This window comes from Trichoderma asperellum, chromosome 4 (assembly GCF_020647865.1).
Source record: "Trichoderma asperellum chromosome 4, complete sequence".
NCBI lineage: Eukaryota > Fungi > Ascomycota > Sordariomycetes > Hypocreales > Hypocreaceae > Trichoderma > Trichoderma asperellum.
Genome location: NC_089418.1, coordinates 1,030,874 through 1,053,028, shown reverse-complemented (window position 1 = coordinate 1,053,028; position 22,155 = coordinate 1,030,874). Strand labels below are relative to the sequence as shown.

At 49.3% G+C, this 22,155-nt stretch overlaps 4 protein-coding genes across 4 annotated transcripts; 2 read left to right on the top strand and 2 right to left on the bottom strand.

The window, feature by feature from the left end:
- Positions 1–3,148: 3,148 nt before the first annotated feature.
- On the top strand, positions 3,149–5,671 carry TrAFT101_006738 (uncharacterized protein). Its single transcript, XM_024906888.2, has 3 exons — positions 3,149–4,008; positions 4,338–4,439; positions 4,523–5,671. Exons 1-3 carry the CDS (start codon positions 3,750–3,752, stop codon positions 5,485–5,487), a joined length of 1,326 nt encoding a protein of 441 aa, XP_024758393.2. The 5' UTR covers positions 3,149–3,749; the 3' UTR covers positions 5,488–5,671.
- TrAFT101_006737 (uncharacterized protein) lies at positions 5,648–8,196 on the bottom strand. The gene is made up of 6 exons (XM_024904184.2): positions 8,020–8,196; positions 7,663–7,943; positions 7,178–7,556; positions 6,767–7,113; positions 6,240–6,698; positions 5,648–6,178 (listed from the first exon to the last, which is right to left on the bottom strand). The coding sequence occupies exons 2-6, from the start codon at positions 7,822–7,824 to the stop codon at positions 6,143–6,145; spliced, it is 1,383 nt and encodes a 460-aa protein (XP_024758392.1). The 5' UTR covers positions 7,825–7,943; positions 8,020–8,196; the 3' UTR covers positions 5,648–6,142.
- A 940-nt stretch (positions 8,197–9,136) lies between these two features.
- On the top strand, positions 9,137–12,106 carry TrAFT101_006736 (uncharacterized protein). Its single transcript, XM_024902015.2, has 2 exons — positions 9,137–10,372; positions 10,463–12,106. The coding sequence occupies exons 1-2, from the start codon at positions 9,299–9,301 to the stop codon at positions 11,714–11,716; spliced, it is 2,328 nt and encodes a 775-aa protein (XP_024758391.1). The 5' UTR covers positions 9,137–9,298; the 3' UTR covers positions 11,717–12,106.
- Positions 12,000–21,677, bottom strand: TrAFT101_006735 (uncharacterized protein; the record flags this gene model as incomplete). The annotated part of the gene is made up of 3 exons (XM_066127861.1): positions 12,000–17,062; positions 17,147–19,126; positions 19,181–21,677. The coding sequence occupies 3 exons, from the start codon at positions 21,675–21,677 to the stop codon at positions 12,429–12,431; spliced, it is 9,111 nt and encodes a 3,036-aa protein (XP_065983974.1). The 3' UTR covers positions 12,000–12,428.
- Positions 21,678–22,155: the final 478 nt, after the last annotated feature.

Sequence of the window (22,155 nt, the reverse complement as noted above, 5' to 3'; positions counted from 1 at the left end):
TGCTATTCTTTTCTTTCTTTTTCTTACATCATTTTAGTGGCTTTATTTTGAGATACGAAGTAATAAATCTTATCGAGATATTGTGAGGATCTCTTTCCCCTGGTCAGAGTTATGCATCCTATAAGGGGGAATGAGAAATGACTGCTCACTGCCACAGTAGTATTGACACTATATCTTGATGTATTACTGTAGATTTAGGAAGATCCATCTTCGTTCCACATAGCCGTACCAATGGTACATTTGGAAAGCGAGCACAGTCGGCCCTACGTAATGAGGTAGCAACGCAAGTAGGACTAGACCAGTGAAAGCCTAGCTCTTGGCCTTGCGGTAAATCCCAACACTATTTGACAAGGGTAGATAGAGTTACGATAGCTACGACGTTCCCTAGTATAAATCCTCCTAAACTTCCCGAGGTGGCTAGCCAATAGCCGCCTTGTTTCATCGCGATTTCGGTGAGGCATTCCTTGCATATTGGCCCCCAAGTGGCTTGATTGGATCTGATTTCTTCCGTTGTATGATAACTGTGATGTCCTGTATTATTACGGGGAAACACATGGGGGCCAGTCCCAACAAGATGCAGCTATTGAGAGGGTGCAAAGCCTAAGTAGCAAAATCGTATTTGCATAAGAAAAAATTCCTTGATATCGACTTGTGGACTTGTTACTTATTGTCTATAGATATGGAAGTTATCTTAAATACTTTATACTATAAATTAGCCCAAACGAAGGTGATCGACCGTGTTTTACTGCTTAGGCATCACTATAACCGCGGAACAGGAACATTGAGCAAATATGACAAGGGCAGGAACATAACAGTAATTTCTTTACCAGTAGGGAAATGTTAGGTATGAAGGCAATCAAGCAAGTGAGTTATTACGCTAAGGCCATCGGAACTACCCAGGAAGATGTGTGATTTCTTACGCATACCAATCGTCAGCCAACAGACATATTCTACGTTCCAAGAAGTTCTAGATTCTGTTAGGCAGACACAAGTAGGTAGTAACAGTTCGTATGTACTTCGTGTCCAACAGATAGTTTCATCGACGCCCCAACATGAAAACTTTTGGTTATTTCTATAGGCCCTTACACGGCTTGGTTGCCTGCGCCTTCTGCAGGTTACAAGACAATTCTCATTAGCGGTCTCTGAATCTCCACCCATGCTAGGTCCGATGATAGGCTGTATGCATACAGTAATGTCACCAATGGTGCGATAAATTGGCTTGAGGGGTGCGGCGCTTCCTTGGCTTCATCCACTCTCGTCGATCTGACGGCACTGGGGAACAAACGTCGTCAGCACTAAAATTGGAGTTCTTGAGCGCTAATTGGGTCATCTCACAGCGGGCCGTGTGTGCCTTAGCCCTGCTCGATATGCGCCGTTGCATTGTCGCTGGTCGTGGGTATAGCGACAGTGCTTGCGTATGGCGTAAGCTGAAACACCAAGTTTTATATTTCAACTCACTCACTCACGAAAAGCCTTGCACTTGTAATTCAACCGGTATTGCATTTCATCTCATTTTGTCAGCTCGGTGGATATGGTGACCTCGCTCGCGATAACTGCCGAGCTTCCCTTACTTACATTGGCCTGTTACAATGGCAGCCTTGCTACATGGGGTATCCCCGTGACGTGGCAGTTATGCACCTCACGCTATTCGGAAACCGTTTATACCAAAGGTACATGGATATATCCCTGGAGTCACGTACAAATAAAGTGCTCATACCTAACATCAACGGCATGAACACCCAGGAATTGACGGACAATGAAGACGGTCAAACGCTGTTATGTTGCCTGTCAAGCACTGATATGAGGCTTTAAGACGGCCACAGTTTGGTTTAATGGGTCTTGATGCTTTTCCTGACATGAGCAGTCTGAAATGAAGCCAAAGACGAGCTGTTGAACCTGATTTGCCGCTACCGCCATTAACATCTTCTGATTGACATTGCCCAAGACTGAATATGCGCATCTTGGTTTGCCATGTGTCTATTTATATTTGGCTTTCTTGAACCTACGCATTCTACTACTTTTAGCGTTTTGTTTCAAAAAGCTCTGTCCAATTTAGGGGCAATCTTAGGACCACCAGAAACAAAAAATCTCTTCATATACAACATTTATGCCCGTCTACTGCTCTGCCTCTCCTCCATTGCTATATACATACGGAGTACATCTATATATCTCCCTCTAGGTCCAGACTTATACCACCTTTTCCTCCAAATTCTTTTCTATCACACCTTCTTGTGCACCTCACCTAATACCACCCACCCGGATCGGATAAGGCCCTCGGCATATACCTGTAGCATATTACTGCGCGTATCATATCAGCCTTCTCCCGATCAACCTGGCTTCCGCTCCTGCACTGGCGGCGGCAGCGAGACGGGTGGCTTGAGGCGATCTTCGGGATTACGAGGATAGTCCACGGCCCGAAGCCAATTTTCCCTCACCCAGCCAAGCCTGAAGCTTTATGTGAAGCGCCCGCTCTTCGTCTAAGGATTTCAGCCTAACCGGTTGGCCGCCGAGAGGACGACGTGCATATTTTTTTTCCTCCCCCCTGTCAGTTGACTGCATACTAACAGTACTAGCCTAGTAGCACAGCATGGAGTTACTACTACGTGTACTTGAAACGCCGAAATGGCTCGGACATTACTCATCATTACAGGCCATTTGCTTCATCGGTGCTGAACACGGAATATCGCCAGCTCTTTCATATGCCTACTAATGCCATATTTGAGCCGTGAATAATTGAGTAAGCCGGGGTTTCCGCCCTCATAGTTACCAACTTGAAAAGGTGGGCATAACGATACAGTAGTAGCACTTACATATAAGCGGCCTGCAGATGGAATCACCGGTCAAGTAAAGGAGGGGCCGGGTTCGGCCTGCGCCTGGCACACAAAACTGGTTGGCATTCCGCAACCGCCGCATCCTGGGCCCAGCACCAGCACGCATCGAAAACATGCAAGGCTAAGGGGCCCTGTGAAGTGCCCTTTTTATGCGGATGCTGCATGGCGGGTCGGATCCAGGTCCATCTGCTGGGCCACACCCATCGACGACATCCCGATTGCCTAACGGTCGTATATGCCATTAGCCTTGGATTCTTCTCACTATATAGAGTAGATGTCCCAATATCATCTGGATGGCTTTTTTTTTTCCCGATGGGATTTTCTTAAGAACGAGTGATATGTGACATACTTTTATCCGACAATTCGGTTGGCCTACTTACCTGCCCTGCTCTGTCTTAAACCATAGCCCTCCCTGCATAATCATCTGGCATCCTGGTAACAATTGTTTGCTTCTTTTGCGCTCTAAGCCGCAGAAATCACACTAAGACTTCAGCTGCCTCCCTTCCCACGTCCGATTCAACCACTTACACGAGACTAGCCCTTGCATATACTTTCTTTTTCAAAGTCTCTTTTTCGCCTCTGGACACGCCGTCGTTGATCCGGTGTTGTGGGTTACTGCCGGTCTTTTGACTGTTCGTTTACATTGCCTCATCAGGCAAATACAATTCGATCCAGCCAATAACAACCGCAGCCGAGGCTGAATCAGGGTGCGGCTGAGCTACGGCTGACAGGTATCTCTGATCCTTGTATAAAAAACCAAGGCCAATTAATACGCCCCCAGAGCTTTAATCGATAAAAAAGCCAGATCTATTTATTAGAGAGCCGGTCCCGTGGCGCCTACACGCTCATTGACCTCAGAACTCTTTTCCACATTCATTTCTTGACGAATACGAGACGGGAAAGACACATAAAGCAAATATGGGTAGCGATGACGCATATCTCCTTACGGCTGCCGAAGCCCTCGCCAGGATTCGCGCTGGCGGAATGACCATTGAGGGCTATGTACGCTCACTGCTTCGCCGTATAGATGTGCGTGACGTCGACGTCGGCGCATGGGCCTATATAGACAAGGATTATATCCTCCAGCAGGCGAGAGCTCTCGACAAGGTGCCAATGAATAAAAGAGGCCCGCTGCATGGAATGCCCATTGCCGTCAAGGATGTTATTTACACTAAAGGTCAGTCGAATCTTGCTGCTGTAGAGGAGGGGAGACACGGAGGGTACAGAGAGGTGCGAGAGAGAAAAGCAGAGAGAGAGAGAGTGTGTGTGTGTGTGTCATGTGGCCATAACACGGTCAAATGATAGAACAGCACATGATGTGTGTAACAATGCTTGCATGCTGTGTTACTCGAGAAGAGGGGCTCTGTGTGGAGAAGAGATGGCTGACAAGATAGCACACGCACTCTGCCCTGTGTACTTCACTCGCCACTCTTTCTGTGGATAGATTGGCTTCCGTCATCGGAAAGATGTCTTCTTGAAACTAATATTGATTTGATGTGGGTTTAGATATGCCTACGGCTCACAATTCGCCAATCTACAAGGACGACTTTCCCAAACTCGACGCAGCCTCCATCATCCTCCTCCGCCATGCAGGCGCACTCTTCCTCGGTGAGTTCAAACCCGCAGCCATCCTTGCGTCCTTTTGATCAAACTCATCGGCTTACACGAAGCTCTCATTCATTCCATTCCAGGCAAAACAACAACCGCCGAGTTCGCAGCCTCCTACACCGGCCCAGCCTCGACGCGCAACCCGCATAATCCGGCCCGCACTCCCGGAGGCTCGTCGTCCGGCTCGGGCGCCGCCGTCGGCGATTTCCAGGCGCCGGTGGCCCTCGGCACACAGACCGGCGGTTCCACCATCCGCCCGGGCTCCTTCAACGGCGTCTACTCCATCAAGCCGACGTGGAACGCCGTGTCTCGCGAGGGCCTGAAGATTTCGTCCCTGATGCTGGACACGATTGGCATTTTCGCCCGCGGCGTCGACGACCTGGACCTCGTGGCCGACGCGTTCGGGCTGCAGGACGATGAGCCGAGCAGCTTCAAGGGCATCAAGGGTGCGCGCTTTGCGCTATGCAAGACCGTCGTCTGGCCAATGGCAGGCGAAGGCACTCGCCACGCCATTGCTCGCGCCGTCGACATCCTGCGTGCGCACGGCGCAGAGGTCGAAGAGGTCGATCTGCCGCGCGAGTTCGACGACCTCCCGCGCTGGCACAACATGGTCCTGCAGACCGAAGGCGAGACCTTCTTCCTCCCCGAGCACCGCATCGCCAAGGAGAAACTCTCGCCGCAGCTGGTTGGCTATGTCGACCGCAAGGCCGGCTACGACCGCCGCGCACAGCTCAAAGCCCTTGATAGCATCTCGGCCTTGCGGCCCCGGATTGATGAGATTGCAGGCAGATACACGGCCATTTTGACGCCCAGCGTTATTGACGAGGCGCCAGAGGGGATTGAGTTTACTGGCGATTCGGCGTTTTGTGTGAGCTGGTCGGCGCTGCACACGCCGGTGATAAACATCCCGGGCTTTCAGGGGCATACCGGCATGCCGATTGGGGTGTCGCTGGTGGCCCCGAGGTATCGCGACAGACACCTTCTCAAGGTGGCCAAGGAAGTGGGCAATCTTTTCGAGGCAGAGGGTGGGTGGAAGCGAAATGTATAAGACGGCATGTCATCCTGCCATGTGATGGTGAGAGAAAGAGGGGGATGTTGTTTATATTTAAAAACTAGGTCATTTATGCCACTTGTTAAAAAACAGAGAGAATAGACTAGAGAGAATCATTCTTTGAACATCGAGAGAGTTTAGTAATTGCTTATATAGTGCGACAGAGGTGAATATATTCGTAACTCTAGACAGTTATAAGAATGACCTATCCGTTAAGGCCGTTCTTTACCCGCTACCAGTTTTCCTTCCCGCATTATATATATGTTCTGCAATAGATGGCTCAGTACCTACAGTGATCAAATACATATGAATAAGAAGACATTACATAAAAGAAATGAAGAAAAACAAAAAGATCTTTTACATCACGATCTCTTACCATGATACAGCATGCCTCTTATCTGCACATATTATTTCTCCCCCCTTTTATTCCAACGCCTGCTACTTCCTTTCTCTTCTCTCCCATCGACTCGCACAATTTCCCTCTTCGCCTTCCCTATGACGGACCACAAAGTGAGGAGATAGTAGTAATAGTAGTAATAGTAATAAAGAGATTTCCCGGTCATTATGAAAGGTGTAGCTGGTGGAATTTTTAGATTTACAAGAGAAATGAAAAACCATCAGGCTCCATTCTCGTACGCATTTTGACGTATAATCATGAAGACGTAGCTTTCTCGAGGCAAGCTTGCAGCTGTTTATGGAGCTTTTAATTAGCTAGCCAGTTTTGTGGATTAATAAGTGGTAAGACGTACCTCTTGGGGCATAAGACCCTGATTGCTGAGATATCGACACATGCTTTTGACGAGCTCGACCTGCTCCTCGGGAGCCAAGCTGGTAATGGCTGTCTCCAGGACGCTGCCCAGAGAAACCTTGTGAACCTCAATGAAGGTGTGGAAGTACATGTAAGCAAAAAAGCCCATGATGAACTGGCAATCCATTCGATCCGTCATGCCACCGTGTCCAGGGATAGAGTCGCCAAAGTCCTTAATCTTGAAAGTGCGCTTGAGGCCGGAGGCGAAGAAGCCGCCAAAGGGAGCAATGAGAGATGCAAAGGTGGCAAGAGCCAGGGCATGCAACTGCATCGGCGCAAACGTCAGGGAGAAGCTGGTGTTTGGAGGTAGGAAGAAGAATTGTGGGAGCTCGTAGGTGTGGGGCACGAAGACGGGATTGACGTCGCATTTGAGTCCGCTGAAGACGTTGGCGCCGAGATCCTGTAGGTTGGATTAAGTTTAGTATAGTATCGGAAGCGACAAGATGTTGTGCATCTGATTGAACTCACATTGACGGGGCAAATGAAGTATTTGGAGCGCATCAGAATGTTAACAAGCAAGAAGGAGAACAGGACGGTCATAATCCAAGCACCGACAAATCCCTCAACAGTCTTCTTTGGCGAGAGCTTGATGAGTTGCGTGCGGCCAAACATAATACCGCAGATGTATGCAAATATGTCGTTGGTAATGACTAGCGCCGCTGGCAGGAAGAACCAAATCATTCCTTCAAAGATGTTGTTCATGACGAAATGGGCCTGTACGACAATAAGGTACAAGGCCATGTGAGTCCAGGCAAAGTTGGTGAATTGGAATTTATAGTTGCCGGCTTGGAGTGAGGCGACGAAGAAGACAAATCCTATCACGGAGCTTGTTAGACAGATACATGGCTGTAGGCGAATACCAGGAACAGAGCAACGTACCAAAGACATAGAGCACAAAGCTAATAAAGCGATGGTGGGTAGCCAGAGGAAGAAGCACCTTGTCAACAAGGACAATGTGCTTAAAGTAGTAGATGACGCTCTCTCCATAAAGGAAGTACATGGTGGTGGCTAGGAAGTACCAGTTTAAGCTCTTTGTGGAGCGTAGAGATCTAGCTCGGCTGGGAACGTTGGCGATGGCAATGACCTCCTTAAAGGATATGATCTGGACTGCGGTGACAATGGCAATCATGTAAATGTGTCCCATGAACAGTGCGCCAAAGAAGCCAGATATCATGACCAGCGTCCATAGTGTTCGAGTCCAGAAATTCGCCTTCTTCTTCTCGTACTCGGCCTGTTTCTCTGCGGCTGTCGCGGGTTTCTGTTTCGCCAAGTGTCAGCTCCACACAGAGTTTTCCGGGCTACACCAGGGGAAGAGCAGGGCAAACGTGGGAATACAGCAAGAATAAGAGAACCCAAGAGCTTACCTCTTCTACAGGCGCCAGCTTGGCCTGGCCCTGTGCCCTGGTTCTTGTTGGGGACCCCTCTTCGCTCTTGTCGCTGAAGCTCGATCGGCGGCCTTCAGAGCCGCTGAACTGGCCGTTGGCGTTCTTCATTGGGGATTTCCCCCCTCTCTTTGATCTGGCCATGGCGTCGTACGGCTCACTGAGATGCGCCTGGGCTGGTCGAGGCGTTGCGATCTGGCGGCGGCAGGATTTGCTCAGCGGGTTGCTCGGAGCAAGGCTGTCGATGGAGGAGCTTCTGCGGACTGCGGTGCGATGTTCTAGTTAGTCCAAAAAACTAGGCAATCGACCGATTCACCGGACCCTTCTCCCCCCTCTCACCTTATCCTCTACCAGACATTCAAGCGACAGCGGTGGTGACGGTGCGCTAGCGACTGGAGCAGAAGCAAGCAATTTGACGGTGTTGAGGTAGAAGTCAAAAAGACATTGGATTTCACCCGAAGCTACTAAATCGAAAGCTAACACGCAACGTGGACCTCTCCCCATTTAAGGTACCGACGAAAACCTGCTGCGGCCCGCCACTGACGAAGTACTGCCAGGCCAAGCTACGTGTGCTGGACTGCGCGCTGTAGTGCCCCGACGCTTAGCGCTGGAAGCGAGCAAGGCTCTAGCTGGGCTTCTCGGGCCTCGCACGGCGCAATTTTTGCTGGAACTTTCAGTTTAGTATGGACCGGACTTCTGCAACTCCCCGCAAAATAAAATCCGCATGTGACAGTACTTTTAATTTGCGGTGGCGCCCAGGTGTCTTGGAGGTATCTTGGGGGTAATTTTACATAATCCCCTGAAATCTAACTGGGTGCGTGCGCCCTCGTGCGCAAGCATGGATCACTTAGACAAGCAGCAGTGGTTTCATTACTTGATCCTCATTTTACTTTAGTGGAAAGCTAGCTGCTGTCAAATGCGCTGCAGTGCACCTTGAACCGTCTGCAAACGGCCCTCTGATATCTGGTGTCTACGTCATGCGACATGGCCTGCAGTATTGATTGATTGCTGGCATGCATTCCGGGCTGAGTTTGCGCCGCCTCTTCCAGCTGGCCTCGGGACTAGACCCAAGATGCTGTAATTGGCCGGTCTCAGAGGCCTTTCTAACTATGAATTGATTGGATCAAGGGCCCAAATATCTTGTATGTACGAAGTATCGCTTGGGTGCATTCGTCCTGCCAGGTACAATGAGCCGTAACTTGTAAGCACCTGTATACATCCGCGCCTAACCCGCCTTCTGGCAATTGTCTTGTCCTTCTCTCCACAACCATTACTTGGTCAACTTTGTCTGCTTTTGGGCTCTTCAACTTGTAACTACTCTCCCGTAATTTTAATAGACTTATTAGTTATCAAACTGTGCGCACTCGCATTGCTGAGGCACTTTTTTTGGGGATGCTCAGCCACATCAAATTAATAGCACTAGCCACTTGCACTGGCAAAAACGTGACCTCGCGCTGGGTCGCGTCGATATCGATATCTTATCGTGGGGAATTCCCAAGAGACCGCGGCCTTGTTCCATGACTGCATCGCACAGGCAATTCATGACGCAGTGCTGTGCAAATACGCTGCGCATAGACGCCTCGAGCCATGATGCATCTGAGCTGAAGATCCATGAACGATGGATCTCGACGAGTTTTCCGACGACGGGTTCGACGACCTGACCGATAATGTGCTTCAAGAGCTCGAGAACAACGCCATTCAGTTCACCCAGGCCCAGCATGCCTTCACGCAACAGGCCGATCAGCTCGACTATGCCTGGGGGCAGGAGGACGATGATTTGGATACTACTGAGGTGATCAACGACGCCGGCGTCCCTGTGGGGAGGCCAATAGTCGACAAGACGCTGCGACAACAGAGAGGGCTACAGCCTACACGGCCCTCCATTCCTCCTGTGCCCAATCCTCGATGGAATCCTGCGATTGATGCCGCGGCTGCCAGGCCAGGAGCTCCTCTGGCGGAGCGGCCTCGAATCACGAGCGTCCGGCCCATGAATCAACCGTTCATGGGATCTCAGCGGTTCCCTGACTCTTCGCAAAGTGCAGCTCGCCCTCAGACTGCGCAGCTTGCGGCGATGCCAATGTCATCCCAGGCGCAGTCTGGACCTATGGTGACAGCGTTGCAAAAGCGAATTCGTGTTTTGGAAGCAGAGCTCAATGCAGCTCGCGGCGAAACTTCAATACTTCGTTCAAACTCCACAAAGGCGCAGCAAAACTACGATGAGCAGATCGCCCGCCTCCGAAAGCTCAATGCTGAGCAGTTACAAAAACAAGAAAAGGCGATGGAAGCGGCTATAGCGGCGGAGAAGCACGCCAACACCGAGCTCCAGTTCATGCAGCGCGATATGAAAGAGGCTAATGACCGAGCCCGCAGAAAGGAGCCTCCCGCCATCAACATGACGACGCCGAAGAAGGCTAGCAAAACATGGGGCTTTGCCGATGGCTTTGACGAGATGGATATTGCTGCAAGTCCGAGCAAAGGCCAAGGGAGAAGCAAGACTGCTGGCTCCGTTGCTACCAACATTGGGGAAAGAACGCCGAGCAAAGGGAAGCGAAAGCGCCCCGTATCAGAGTCCCCCATGAAGCCTCTTGATATACACACCGGCGATGCAGAAGTGAGCGAGGGCATGAACCCAGTCTCTCAGCTGGCTTTGCAGCAGCCTATTGTGGTTGCAGCTCCCACAGCTCCATTTGATGTAAGTTTGAAAATAGAAAGAAAACGGGAAATGCCAACGCCCTATTCTTTGCCATCCGCTAGAGATGCTAATTATAATCAACTCTGCTAGTTCTTGCAAATTGTTCTCGATCACGGCTTTGCCCAAGGGCAGCCTCCGACTTTCGACATACTCTCACGCATCTCCTTCCCTTCTGACCCCAATACATCCTTCTCAACCCTCATATTCGAAAGACTTCCCCTGATGGGAAACCCCTATCAACCAATGCAGCTTCTCGTGGATTTTGCGGAGCAAATCATCATCCTCTGGACTAGATGTTTTGAAGAGCAGTTTTGGGAGCCTATTAAATACCTTGTCTCGCTCATTGCTTTCACCTTTCAGCTCCACACCTCGTCTGTTGCCCCGCTCATCATCTCCAGACTTGTGCCCGTGGCACAGACCATAATATTTACAGTTGCGGAAGGGCCGTCGCGCGCTTCCGATGGCACGGTCGCCAACAATGATGACCATGCCATCTTGGAACAACAGATAGATACGAGCCAAATTCTGTCATTGCTTTACACTGCATCTTTGGCATGTACAACAACCCCCACTGAGACTGAAGAGGGAGTTAAATACACTTCTGCTGCGTTTTGGAAACTCATCTCTCTTGACTTCACCCTTCTCCTCTTGATGCCGAAGCAGAAAACCTCCGATATAATTGGCATGCTTGATCTGCTAGCGACATCCTCGCTTCCCGACTCTATCGGCCCCATATCCGATGAAAAAGACACGCTATCAGTTGCGCGAGCCGTCATTGAGCGAGTATCTGCTAAGTTGATGGAGCATCCTCGCGCTACAACTACCCCTGCTCAGAAACGAAGCGTACGACTAGCTGCTCTTCGAACATTAATAACCTTTGCAAGGTATGAATTTGGTGCCAAGCAGCTGGCATCTCACGATAACGCCATCCCACGCTTAGTTGCTTGCTTGAGCACATCGATTGACGAGCTTTATGATCAACCCATCCCTCCTAGCATTCTACCCCCTCTTCCTGATGCCATGACATCTTCATCGCTGAAATTTTCTGAATCTACAACTTCCGCTGAGCTATATCGTATCATCTCCCAATGCGTGACACTTATTCACACTCTAGCTACAGACCCGTGTACAGCCAATTTGGCTGAAATCACTCGAAAGCTCTCACTTTCGCACGGAGGTAGCCAAAGATATCTCATTGCGCTTGGAAGATTGACCTTTGCTGAAGAAGACCTAGTCATGGAGGCTGGAATTGACGGCGAGGTAGTTGAGGCGGCCCACGAGCTGTTAGAAATGGCCGTGACGCCAGATGAAGGAGAGACTGTGAGCGAGGCTTTTGGAGCATAGATGCTGTGATGGTAGTTTTTTCTTTGCCTTTGATGAGATAGGGCTTAGTTGGTTCGTCCATTTATGCCTTTTGATTACGTTGTATGAGATCACTTATTCCATAGGTGGCGTGCTTTTGGTTAACTAGCATGATCTAGCAAATGGAGAGGGCTAGAAATTGGTGACCGGCTGGTTTAGAGAAAAACATTTTTGAAAAAGAAACATGCAGGGAATTGCAATGGTCAGGAGGCACCCTCGTGTGCCCGGTGTTTAGGATAAGGAGTTGGATATACCATGTATGGCTGCGAAATTATAGTTTGATACACTCTTGAATAATATCTAAGTCCAGGCAAACAGTCATTTTCAAAACCAGATGTTGTTCGCTACTTGAGACTTTGTGTCACACCTTGTTCTACATCACAAATTGCACAAGTCGTTATGGTAATGGAGAATGTTGAATAGTTAGATCAATTGACAGAACCTATCTAAAGATCTGTACTATTTTAGAAACTGAAAAAAAAAAAAGAGGACAAAGGAAAGAGAAGAGAGAAACAAGAAACATGATAATCATAAAATAACAAAAGAAAAAATCAGTCCCCTTTCTTTGAAATCTCTAGGTGACTTTCCCCTCCCGTGAATCATTAATCCAACCCAATCCAACCCCTTATCCTTTTCTTTTTCCTATCCCCCCTTACCCCTTCCCATTTTCCTCCCATATCTAAGCTCAATATACTCAATGCGTCTGCAGTAAGAGGGCCTTCAGCATGACGATTTTTTCTAGGAGGCCGCCCAAGAGACCACCGCCCAGAAGGCCAGTTGTTGTTGTTCCTGCTGGCTTGGTGGTGTTTGTGATAGTACCGGTGATGTTTGTGAGGATGCCGGTAATGTTTGTGAGGATACCGGTGATGTTGGTGAGGGTACCAGCAGTACCGGTAGTTGTGGTGTTCCTGCTTGTACCCGTAATGTTGGTGGAAACTGTTGCTCCTGTATTGAGGACAGTTCCAGTGGTATTGGTAAGGTTGCCGAGGCCCAAAGATCCGGTTACTGAAACTCCGAGACCAGGTGTGGTCGTGTTGACTGTGACTGCGGTTCCAGTGGTATTGGTAAGGTTGCCTGTGCCTAAGGATCCAGTGATTGAAATTCCGAGACCAGGCGTGGTCGTGTTGACTGTGACTGTGGTTCCGATGGTATTGGTGAGGTTGCCTGTGCCTAGGAGACCTCCCAGAAGCCCAGTGCCAGTCGTACCAGTTGAATTAGTTGTCCCAGTTGTCCCAGTTGTGCCGGTAGAAGGGGTTCCTGTAGTTCCTGTTGCTAGGAGGCCACCGAGAAGGCCTGTACCGATAGTACCAGTACCAGTTGTGCCGGTAGAGTTGGTTACTCCTGCAGTGGTATTGCCTAGAAGATCGCTGAGAAGACCACTGCCGGTCGTACCAGTAGAATTAGTTGCGCCAGTTGTGATGTTGGTTGTTGTGCCAGTAGAGTTAATTATACCTGTAGTAGTATTGCCTAGAAGACCGCCAAGGAGACCAGTGCCAGTAGTACCAGTTGTACCGGTAGTGCTGTTGACCCCTGTAGTGGTATTGCCTAGGAGGCCACCAAGAAGGCCAGTACCAGTAGTTCCTGTTGATGTTGAGCCCGTGCCTAGAATGCCACCAGTTCCGGTAGAACTAGTTGAATTGGTTGTGCCGGACGTGTTAGTTACCCCAGTAGAGCCAATACCAGTTACGTTGGTGTTGCCCAGGCTTAAGGTCCCATTAAGTGATATTCCGAGACCAGGCGTGGTTGTGTTTGTTGTTCCTGTAGATCCGGTGCCTGTTCCTAAGAGACCGCCGAGAAGACCACCAGTTCCAGAGCTCCCAGTAGAGCCTGTTGAATTGGTCGCCGTGCTAGTAGAATTGGTTGTTCCCGTAGTATTGCCTAGAAGGCCGCCAATAAGACCGCCAGTGGTACCAGTTAAACCAGTGCCAGTTGAACTAGTTGAATTAATTGCGCCGGTTGCGTTAGCTACTCCAGTAGAGCCAGTACCAGCAGTACCAGTCCCTGTTCCTAGGAGGCCGCCGAGAAGGCCACCGGCAGTACCAGTAGAACCAGTTGTATTGGTTGTAGTTGTATCACTTATATTAGTCGCGCCCGTCGAACCGGTTCCGCCGCCTAGAAGACCGCCTAGAAGACCAGTACCAGTGCCTCCAGAAGCGCCTGTTAAATTGGTTACTGTTGACGTTGAACCTGTGCCTAGGAGGTCACCAAAAACACCACCGGTTCCAGTCAAGTCGGTAGAGTTGGTTACACCAGTTGTGTTAGTTGCTGTGCCAGTGGAATTGGTTGTGCCCGTTGTGCCAGTTCCTCCGCCCAAGAGGCCGCCGAGAAGGCCACTGCCAGTGGCGGCGGTTGAGTTGGTAGTAGTACCAGTTGTGTTGGTAGTGCCTGTGGCTCCTGTTCCTAGAATATCCCCGAGAATGTCACCAGTTCCTGTTGAACCAGTAGAACCGGTGGGGGCAGTTGTGTTAGTTATTCCTGCAGATCCGGTGCCTGTTCCTAGGAGACCTCCAAGAAGACCACCAGTGCTTCCGGTAGAACCAGTTGAATTGGTTGTATCAGTTAAGCCAGTTCCTCCACCTAGAAGACCGCCAAGAAGCCCAGTAGAGTTGTTTGTACCAGTTGTACCGTTGCCTAGGAGACCTCCAAGAAGACCACCACTGCTTCCAGTGGAAGCAGTGGAGTTGGTTGTGTCAGTGGTGCCCGTTAAGCTTGTGCCTCCACCTGAAAGACCACCAAGGAGGCCAGTGCCCCCTGCTGATGTAGAGTTAATGCCTAAAAGGCCCCCAAGCAGACCGTCACCTGCAGTGCCGCTAGTTAAACCAGTCGACCCAGTGGTGCCGGTCGTTGTAGAGGCACCTCCGCCGAGGAGGCCGCCGCCGCTTGTAGCGCTGCTAGTTGTGTTAATACCTCCTGTTATTCCAAGACTACCAGATATGTCAGTACTCTCAGCTGAACTATTGGTTCCTCCCAAAAGACCACCAAGCAAGTCACCAGTAGAGTTTCCAGTTGTTGCAGTACCGCTTCCTAGTAAACCACCTAGGAGACCAGTAGAGTTTCCGGTTGTTCCAGTCATGCCTCCTGTGCTTGTTGTACTGCCCCCTCCAAGGACGCCGCCGAGGAGATCACCAGTTGTTCCAGTGCTTCCTGTGCCTGTTGACCCCGTAGAACCTCCTCCTAGAAGGCCTCCTAGGAGACCTGAGTTTTCGCTAGCTGTTCCGGTGCTTCCAGTTCCCGTTGCTCCAGTAGAACCTCCTCCCAAAAGGCCGCCAAGAAGACCGGTAGGATCGCTGGTCTCGGTTCCATTTGTGACAGTTCCAATCGTACCTGTCAAATTCAAGCCTACTGTGCCGTTTCCACCTAGGACACCACCAAGTAGGCCACTAGTGCTATTGCCAGTAGAGTTGCCAGTTGTTGCAGTGCCATTGCCTAGAAGACCGCCGAGCAAGCCACCAGTAGAGTTTCCAATTGTTGCAGTACTGTTTCCTAGTACACCACCTAGGATACCGGTAGAATTGCCAGTTGTTCCAGTGCCGTTTCCTAGAAGACCACTACCAAGGAGACCGCCAGTGGTGTTGTTAGTAGCTGTTGTGCCATTTCCTAGCAGACCACCAAGCAGGCCAGGACCAATTTCCGTGCCTCCAGTGCTCATTGAACTACCATTACCGAGCAGGCCACCTAGGAGACCACCAGTCGAATTGCTAATGCCAGTATCATTCCCTAAAAGACCCCCAAGCAAGCTTGGGTTAATACCAGTACCAGTTGTACCATTTCCTAGGAGACCAGATAAAGTGCCATTAAGGATAGTACCGGTGCTATTAAGACCGGATAGAGTTCCATTGAGCAGTTCGCCGGTGCCGTTAAGGACAGTACCAGTGACGTTAAGGAGACCAGATAGAGTGCTATTTAAGAGACCCGGTAAAGTCCCGTTTAATAAACCAGGCAGAGTGCTGTTTAGGAGTCCCGGCAAAGTCCCGTTTACTAAACCAGGCAGAGTGCCATTCAGGAGACTAGGTAAAGTCCCGTTTACTAAATCAGGTAGAGTGCTATTTAGGAGACTTGGTAAAGTCCCATTTACCAAATCAGGCAGAGTGTCATTTAGGAGACCAGGTAAAGTCCCGTTTAAGAGATTAGGCAGAGTGCTGTTTAAAAGGCTAGGCAAAGTCCCATTCAAGAGACTAGGTAGAAGGCCTGGTAAAGTTTCATTTAGGAGACCTGGCAGGATATCTGGTAAAGTTCCGTTTAGGAGATCAGGTAGAGTGCCGTTTAGGAAACTAGGCAAAGTCCCGTTCAAGAGACTAGGTAGAGTGCCGTTTAGGAGACTTGGTAGAGTGCCGTTCAGGAGACCAGGCAAAGTCCCATTTAGGAGACTAGGTAGAAGGCCTGGTAGAGTGCCGTTCAGAAGACCTGGCAAAGTCCCATTCAGGAGACTAGGTAGGAGGTCTGGTAAAGTTCCGTTTAGAAGATCAGGTAGAGTGCCGTTTAGGAAACTAGGCAAAGTCCCATTCAGGAGACTAGGCAAAGTCCCGTTCAAGAGACTAGGTAGAGTGCCGTTCAGGAGACCAGGCAAAGTCCCATTTAGGAGACTAGGTAGGAGGTCTGGTAAAGTCCCGTTCAGAAGACTAGGCAAAGTTTCATTTAGAAGACCTGGAAGGGTGCCGTTTAGGAGATCAGGCAGAGTGCCGTTTAGGAAACTAGGCAAAGTCCCATTCAGGAGACTAGGCAAAGTCCCGTTCAAGAGACTAGGTAGAAGGCCTGGTAAAGTTCCGTTTAGGATACCTGGCAGGATACCTGGTAGAGTGCCGTTTAGGAGACCTGGCAGAGTGCCGTTCAGGAGACCAGGCAAAGTCCCATTCAGGAGACTAGGCAAAGTCCCGTTCAAGAGACTAGGTAGAAGGCCTGGTAAAGTTTCATTTAGAAGACCTGGAAGGGTGCCGTTTAGGAAACTAGGCAAAGTCCCATTCAAGAGACTAGGTAGAGTGCCGTTTAGAAGACCAGGCAAAGTCCCGTTTAAGAGGTCAGGTAAAGTGCCATTTAGGAGACCTAGAAGGGTGCCATTTAAAAGGCCAGGCAAAGTCCCATTCAGAAGATCTGGCAGGACAATAGATAAAGTTCCATTTAAAAGACTAGGTAAAGTGCTGTTCAGGAGACCAGGTAATGTTCCGTTCAGGAAACCAGGCAGGATACTTGGTAAAGTTCCATTTATAAGACTTGGCAGAAGATCTGGTAAAGTTCCATTTAAGAGATCAGGTAAAGTGCCGTTTAAGAGACCTGGCAGAGTCCCGTTTAATAAACCTGGCAGGATAGTAGGCAAAGTCCCGTTTAAGAGACCTGGCAGAGATACATTCAAGAGACCTGGCAGAGTCCCGTTTAATAAACCTGGCAGGATAATAGGTAAAGTGCCGTTTGAGAGACCAGGCAGGGTTCCGTTCAGGAGACCTGGCAGAGTTCCATTTAATAAACCTGGCAGGATAGTAGGCAGAGTCCCGTTTAAAAGACCTGGCAGGATAATAGGCAGAGTTCCATTTAAGAGACCTGGAAGAGACACGTTCAGGAGACCAGGTAGAGTCTCGTTTAATAGACCTGGCAGGAAAATAGGCAAAGTCCCGTTCAAGAGACCAGGTAGAGTTCCATTTAGGAGACTTGGTAAAGTACCATTTAAAAGACCAGGCAAAGTCCCGTTCAGGAGACCAGGCAGGATAGTAGGCAACGTCCCGTTTAATAAACCTGGCAGGATAGTAGGCAGAGTTCCATTTAAGAGACCAGGCAGGATAGTAGGCAAAGTGCCGTTTAAAAGACCAGGTAGAATAATAGGTAAAGTCCCGTTTAAGAGACCAGATAGAGTTCCGTTTAATAAACCTGGCAGAATAATAGGCAAAGTCCCGTTTAAGAGACCAGGTAAAGTCCCGTTTAAGAGACTAGGTAAAGTGCCGTTTAGGAGACCAGGTAAAGTTCCATTTAGGAGACCAGGCAGGATAATAGGTAAAGTGCCGTTTAAGAGACTTGGCAGAAGACCAGGCAGAGTCTCGTTCAGGAGACCTGGCAGTACAATAGGCAAAGTCCCGTTTAAGAGACCTGGAAGGGTGTCATTTAGGAGACTAGGCAAAGTCCCATTTACAAGACCAGGCAGGATACCTGGTAAAGTGCCGTTTAAGAGACTTGGCAAAAGATCAGGCAGAGTGCTATTCAGGAGGCCTGGCAGAGTTCCGTTTAAAAGACCTGGCAGGACCATAGGTAAAGTCCCGTTCAACAGACCAGGCAGGACATTAGGTAAAGTCCCGTTTAAAAGACCTGGCAGAGTGCTGTTTAAGAGATTAGGCAGAGTGGCGTTTAGGAAACCTGATAAAGTTACGTTTAAGAGACCTGGTAGAAGATCAGGCAGAGTGCTGTTCAGGAGAGCAGGCAAAGTGGTGTTTAGAAGACCTGGCAAAGTTTCGTTTAAGATACCTGGAAGGAGATCTGGTAGGGTGCCGTTTAGAAGACCCGGGAGGACATTAGGAAGGGTTCCGTTTAAGAGACCAGGTAGAGTAGCGTTTAGGAAACCTGATAAAGTCCCGTTTAAGAGACCTGGTAGAAGATCAGGCAGAGTGCTATTCAGGAGACTTGGCAGAGTGGCATTTAGGAGACCTGGTAGAGTACCGTTTTGAACACCAGGTAAAGTGGCGTTTAGGAAACCTGATAAAGTTACATTTAAGAGTCCAGGTAGAAGATCAGGTAGAGTGCTGTTCAGGAGAGCAGGCAAAGTGGTGTTTAGAAGACCTGGTAAAGTCCCGTTTAAGATACCTGGAAGGAGATCTGGTATAGTATTGTTTATAAGGCCAGGCAGAGTGGCATTCAGGAAACCTGATAAAGTCACATTTAAGAGACCTGGAAGGAGACCCGGTAGAGTGCCGTTTAGAAGGCCTGGCAGGACATTGTGCAAGGTCCCATTTAAGAGACCAGGCAGAAGGCTAGGCAGAGTGCTGTTCAGTAGATCAGGCAAAGTGGCATTCAGAAGATCTGACAAAGTCCCGTTTAAGAGACCTGGCAGGAGATCAGGTAGAGTGCTGTTCAAAAGGCCTGGGAGAGTGGTATTTAAAAGACCTAGTAGAGTACCGTTTTGTAAATCACTAGTTAAAGTATTATTAAGCAGTCCTGGCAGAGTGCTGTTTAAGAGGTCTGGAAGAGTGCTGTTTAAAAGACCAGGTAAAGTGCTGTTCAAAAGGCCGCCGAGCAAAATTCCATTCAAGAGATCAGCAGGTGAAGTACCGTTGAGTAAACCACCAGGTAATGTGGTATTCAAGAGACCGCCAGGTAAAGTTCCATTTAAAAGGTTACCAGGCAAAGTACCGTCAAGTAGGCCACCGGGTAACGTGCCGTTTAAGAGACTACCAGGTAAAGTACTGTTAAGTGGACCTCCAGGCAGAGTGCCGTTTAAGGTACTACCAGGAAGAGTTCCGTTGAGTAGACCTCCAGGCAGAGTGCCGCCCCCCGCACTTTCTCCTATTTGATGTTCAAGACTGATTCCCACTCCGAGATAAATGTCGAGAATTCCATCCCCATTAATGTCAATACCTCCAGTGGCAGTAACGTAGGTATCTATATCTCCATTGCCATGTAAATCAACCCCTCCGCCAAATTGGACCCAAATGTTGGGAATACCATCGCCGTTGGTATCGATGCCTCCGTCAGGTCCAATTACTGTATCGGGTATTCCATCGAGGTTAAGATCGACTGGAGAGCCAATCTGAATGCCAAGGCCGATGCCGAGATTCCCAAGGTTAACGGGACTAGTGCCATTGCCTCCTACAATGGGAGTTCCCGTCACATTCGTACCATTTAGAGGACCAGTGCTATTGAGGTTCAGACCAGTGCCATTTGCACCAAGGAGACCGCCAGGTCCAATAACACCAGGTAAGATTTGGATATCAGGGAAGCCATCTAGGTTGAGGTCGATGCCTCCACTGAGGCTGATAATGCTATCGGGTGCTCCATCACCATTGATATCCACGCCACCCCCGGGCAAAATAGTAACGGTGAGAAGGCCGGTAGCCCCAAGGTCGATGAGACCTCCAGAACCAATCGCAGTGTCTGCTATTCCATCTCCATTAAGATCGACGAGGGAGCCAATGCCTATTTGAAATCCAGTAGCGATACCAAGAGTTCCAAGATTGCCAAGGTTGCCTATTAGACCTGAAACTAATTCACCTAGGAGACCAAACATGACAAAGATATCAGGTTTTTCATCGCCGTTGGTATCAATGCCTCCATTGAGACCAATGATAACATCAGGAATTCCATCTCTGTTAAGGTCCACGAGGCCATCAGCAGCAATGATGATATCGGGAATGCCATCGCCGTCGGTGTCAATGCCGCCTCCAATACCAATGGTCGTATCTGGCTTGCCGTCTCCATTAAGATCAACAAATGTGCCAGCGCCTATGTTTGCGAGAACAGGGGCAAGTGTATTGCCGATAGCACCCAGTACACCACCAAGTAAATTACCGAGCAGAATGGTCAAATCAGGTTTGCCATCCCCATTGAGGTCAATGATCCCGCCAGGAAGGACAAATGTATCAGGTTGTCCATCACCATTGGTGTCGACTCCGCCACCATTCAAGATAGTAATGTCGGGCTTTCCATCTAAATTCATGTCGATACCTCCACCGACAGCAATTATAACATCAGGCAGTCCATCACCGTTAAGGTCAACGCCAGCGCCGATAATAGATGTTCCGTTAATCTTCACGTCGGGCAGGTTACCAGTGCCGGTTGCGGTGCCATTGCCTGTTTGGTTGCTGGGGACTATGGCGCCAACAACTCCAATAATGGACAGACTCGGCTTGCCGGTGTGATTTACATCGATTCCCCCATTGGCATCAATCACAGTATCGGACTTGCCGTCTCCATTAGTATCGACTTGCCCATTGATTCCGATAAAGAGATCAGGGATTCCATCGCCGTTGGTGTCTACGCCTCCATCAGGACCAATAACTGTATCAGGCTGGCCATCGCCATTGAGATCGATTCCAAGCCCGGGAAGCACAAAGCCGCCAGAGTTTCCATCTCCCCAAGTGTTGATTTGCGGGAGAATAATGAGATCCGGTTTGCCATCTCCATTAGTGTCGATACCACCAGTCGAAGTAACAAAAGTATCAACGATACCATCGCCATTTAGGTCAATGCCGCCGTTGGAGTTCACAGTCAGGTCCGGCTTTCCATCTCCGTTTAGGTCAATACCGCCATTAATGCCAATGGAGGTATCAGGCTGTCCGTCGCCGTTGAGGTCGACACCAAGTCCGGGAATAGAGAAACCGTTACCAAGAAGCGCCGGTACTGTAACCGCTGTTCCATTGGATCCAGATGTGTTATTGCCACCAGTAACATTTGGAGGATTGCTGAGTCCAATAGTGATAGTTGGTTTGCCAGGACCGAGGTTTACAGTGCTACCAAGGCTGACTACCAAGTCGGGCTTGCCATCGCCATTAAGATCTAAGCCGCCCAGAGCGTTAACAAAGATGTCATAGATTCCATCGCCATTGAGATCAATACCGCCACCCAGGCCAACATATGTGTCGGACTTTCCGTCTCCATTGAGATCAACAGGGGTACCTGGTGGGATGATTGGCGTTGATGTTGCAAGAAGTATGACAGCGAGGATGAAAACATCTGGTCTGCCATCACCGTCCAGATCGATGCCTCCGTCAGGGGTTATTTTGGAGTCCGGTTTGCCATCTCTGTTAAGATCAACGTTCCCATTCAGGCCAATTTGGATATCCAGCTTTCCATCTCCATTAACATCGACACCACCATCAACACCGACTATAGTGTCCGGTATGCCGTCACCATTAGTATCGACTGGTGCACCAATGAGAGATATGCCATTTCCGGCACCAAGTACAAACACGATTCTGACATCAGGTATGCCGTCTCCATTAATATCCACGCCACCATCCAGGTCAACCATAGCATCTGGGATACCATCGCCATTGATATCAACGGTACCGTCAACGTTAATAAAGAGATCTGGAACGCCATCGCCATTAAGATCGACAGCACCATTAAGCCCAATATAAACATCTGGTACGCCGTCGCCATTTGTATCTATCGGAGTGCCAGCGCTCAGACCCACAATTGGAAGAATGAAGCTAATGGTAGATCCACTGGTAATGGGAGCGCCTCCAGTGATGATAGTGCCATTTCCAATGGGCTGGGTAACGATACTACCTTGTCCAATAGGTTGAGTAACGATAGTGCCATTCCAAATGGGCTGGATAATAATAGTACTATTTACAATGGTTTGAGTAACAGCAGTGTTATTTCCAATAGGCTGGGTAATAGTCGTGTTATTTCCATTGGGTTGAGTAATAGCAGTGCTATTTCCAATAGGCTGGGTGATGATAGTATCATTTCCAATGGGCTGAGTAACAACAGTGCCATTCCCA

What these genes read in the sequence shown, in the direction of transcription:
- TrAFT101_006738 (XM_024906888.2), top strand. Translation starts at nt 3,750, where the DNA reads ATGGGTAGCGATGACGCATATCTCCTTACGGCTGCCGAAGCCCTCGCC. An exon ending in GGATGTTATTTACACTAAAG is followed by an intron (nt 4,009 to 4,337) that starts GTCAGTCGAATC and finishes ATGTGGGTTTAG; the next exon opens with ATATGCCTACGGCTCACAAT. An exon ending in TGCAGGCGCACTCTTCCTCG is followed by an intron (nt 4,440 to 4,522) that starts GTGAGTTCAAAC and finishes ATTCCATTCCAG; the next exon opens with GCAAAACAACAACCGCCGAG.
- TrAFT101_006737 (XM_024904184.2), bottom strand. Translation starts at nt 7,824, where the DNA reads ATGGCCAGATCAAAGAGAGGGGGGAAATCCCCAATGAAGAACGCCAAC. An exon ending in ACTTCATTTGCCCCGTCAAT is followed by an intron (nt 6,699 to 6,766) that starts GTGAGTTCAATC and finishes TCCAACCTACAG; the next exon opens with GATCTCGGCGCCAACGTCTT. An exon ending in AGGGTCTTATGCCCCAAGAG is followed by an intron (nt 6,179 to 6,239) that starts GTACGTCTTACC and finishes CTCCATAAACAG; the next exon opens with CTGCAAGCTTGCCTCGAGAA.
- TrAFT101_006736 (XM_024902015.2), top strand. Translation starts at nt 9,299, where the DNA reads ATGGATCTCGACGAGTTTTCCGACGACGGGTTCGACGACCTGACCGAT. An exon ending in CTCCCACAGCTCCATTTGAT is followed by an intron (nt 10,373 to 10,462) that starts GTAAGTTTGAAA and finishes CAACTCTGCTAG; the next exon opens with TTCTTGCAAATTGTTCTCGA.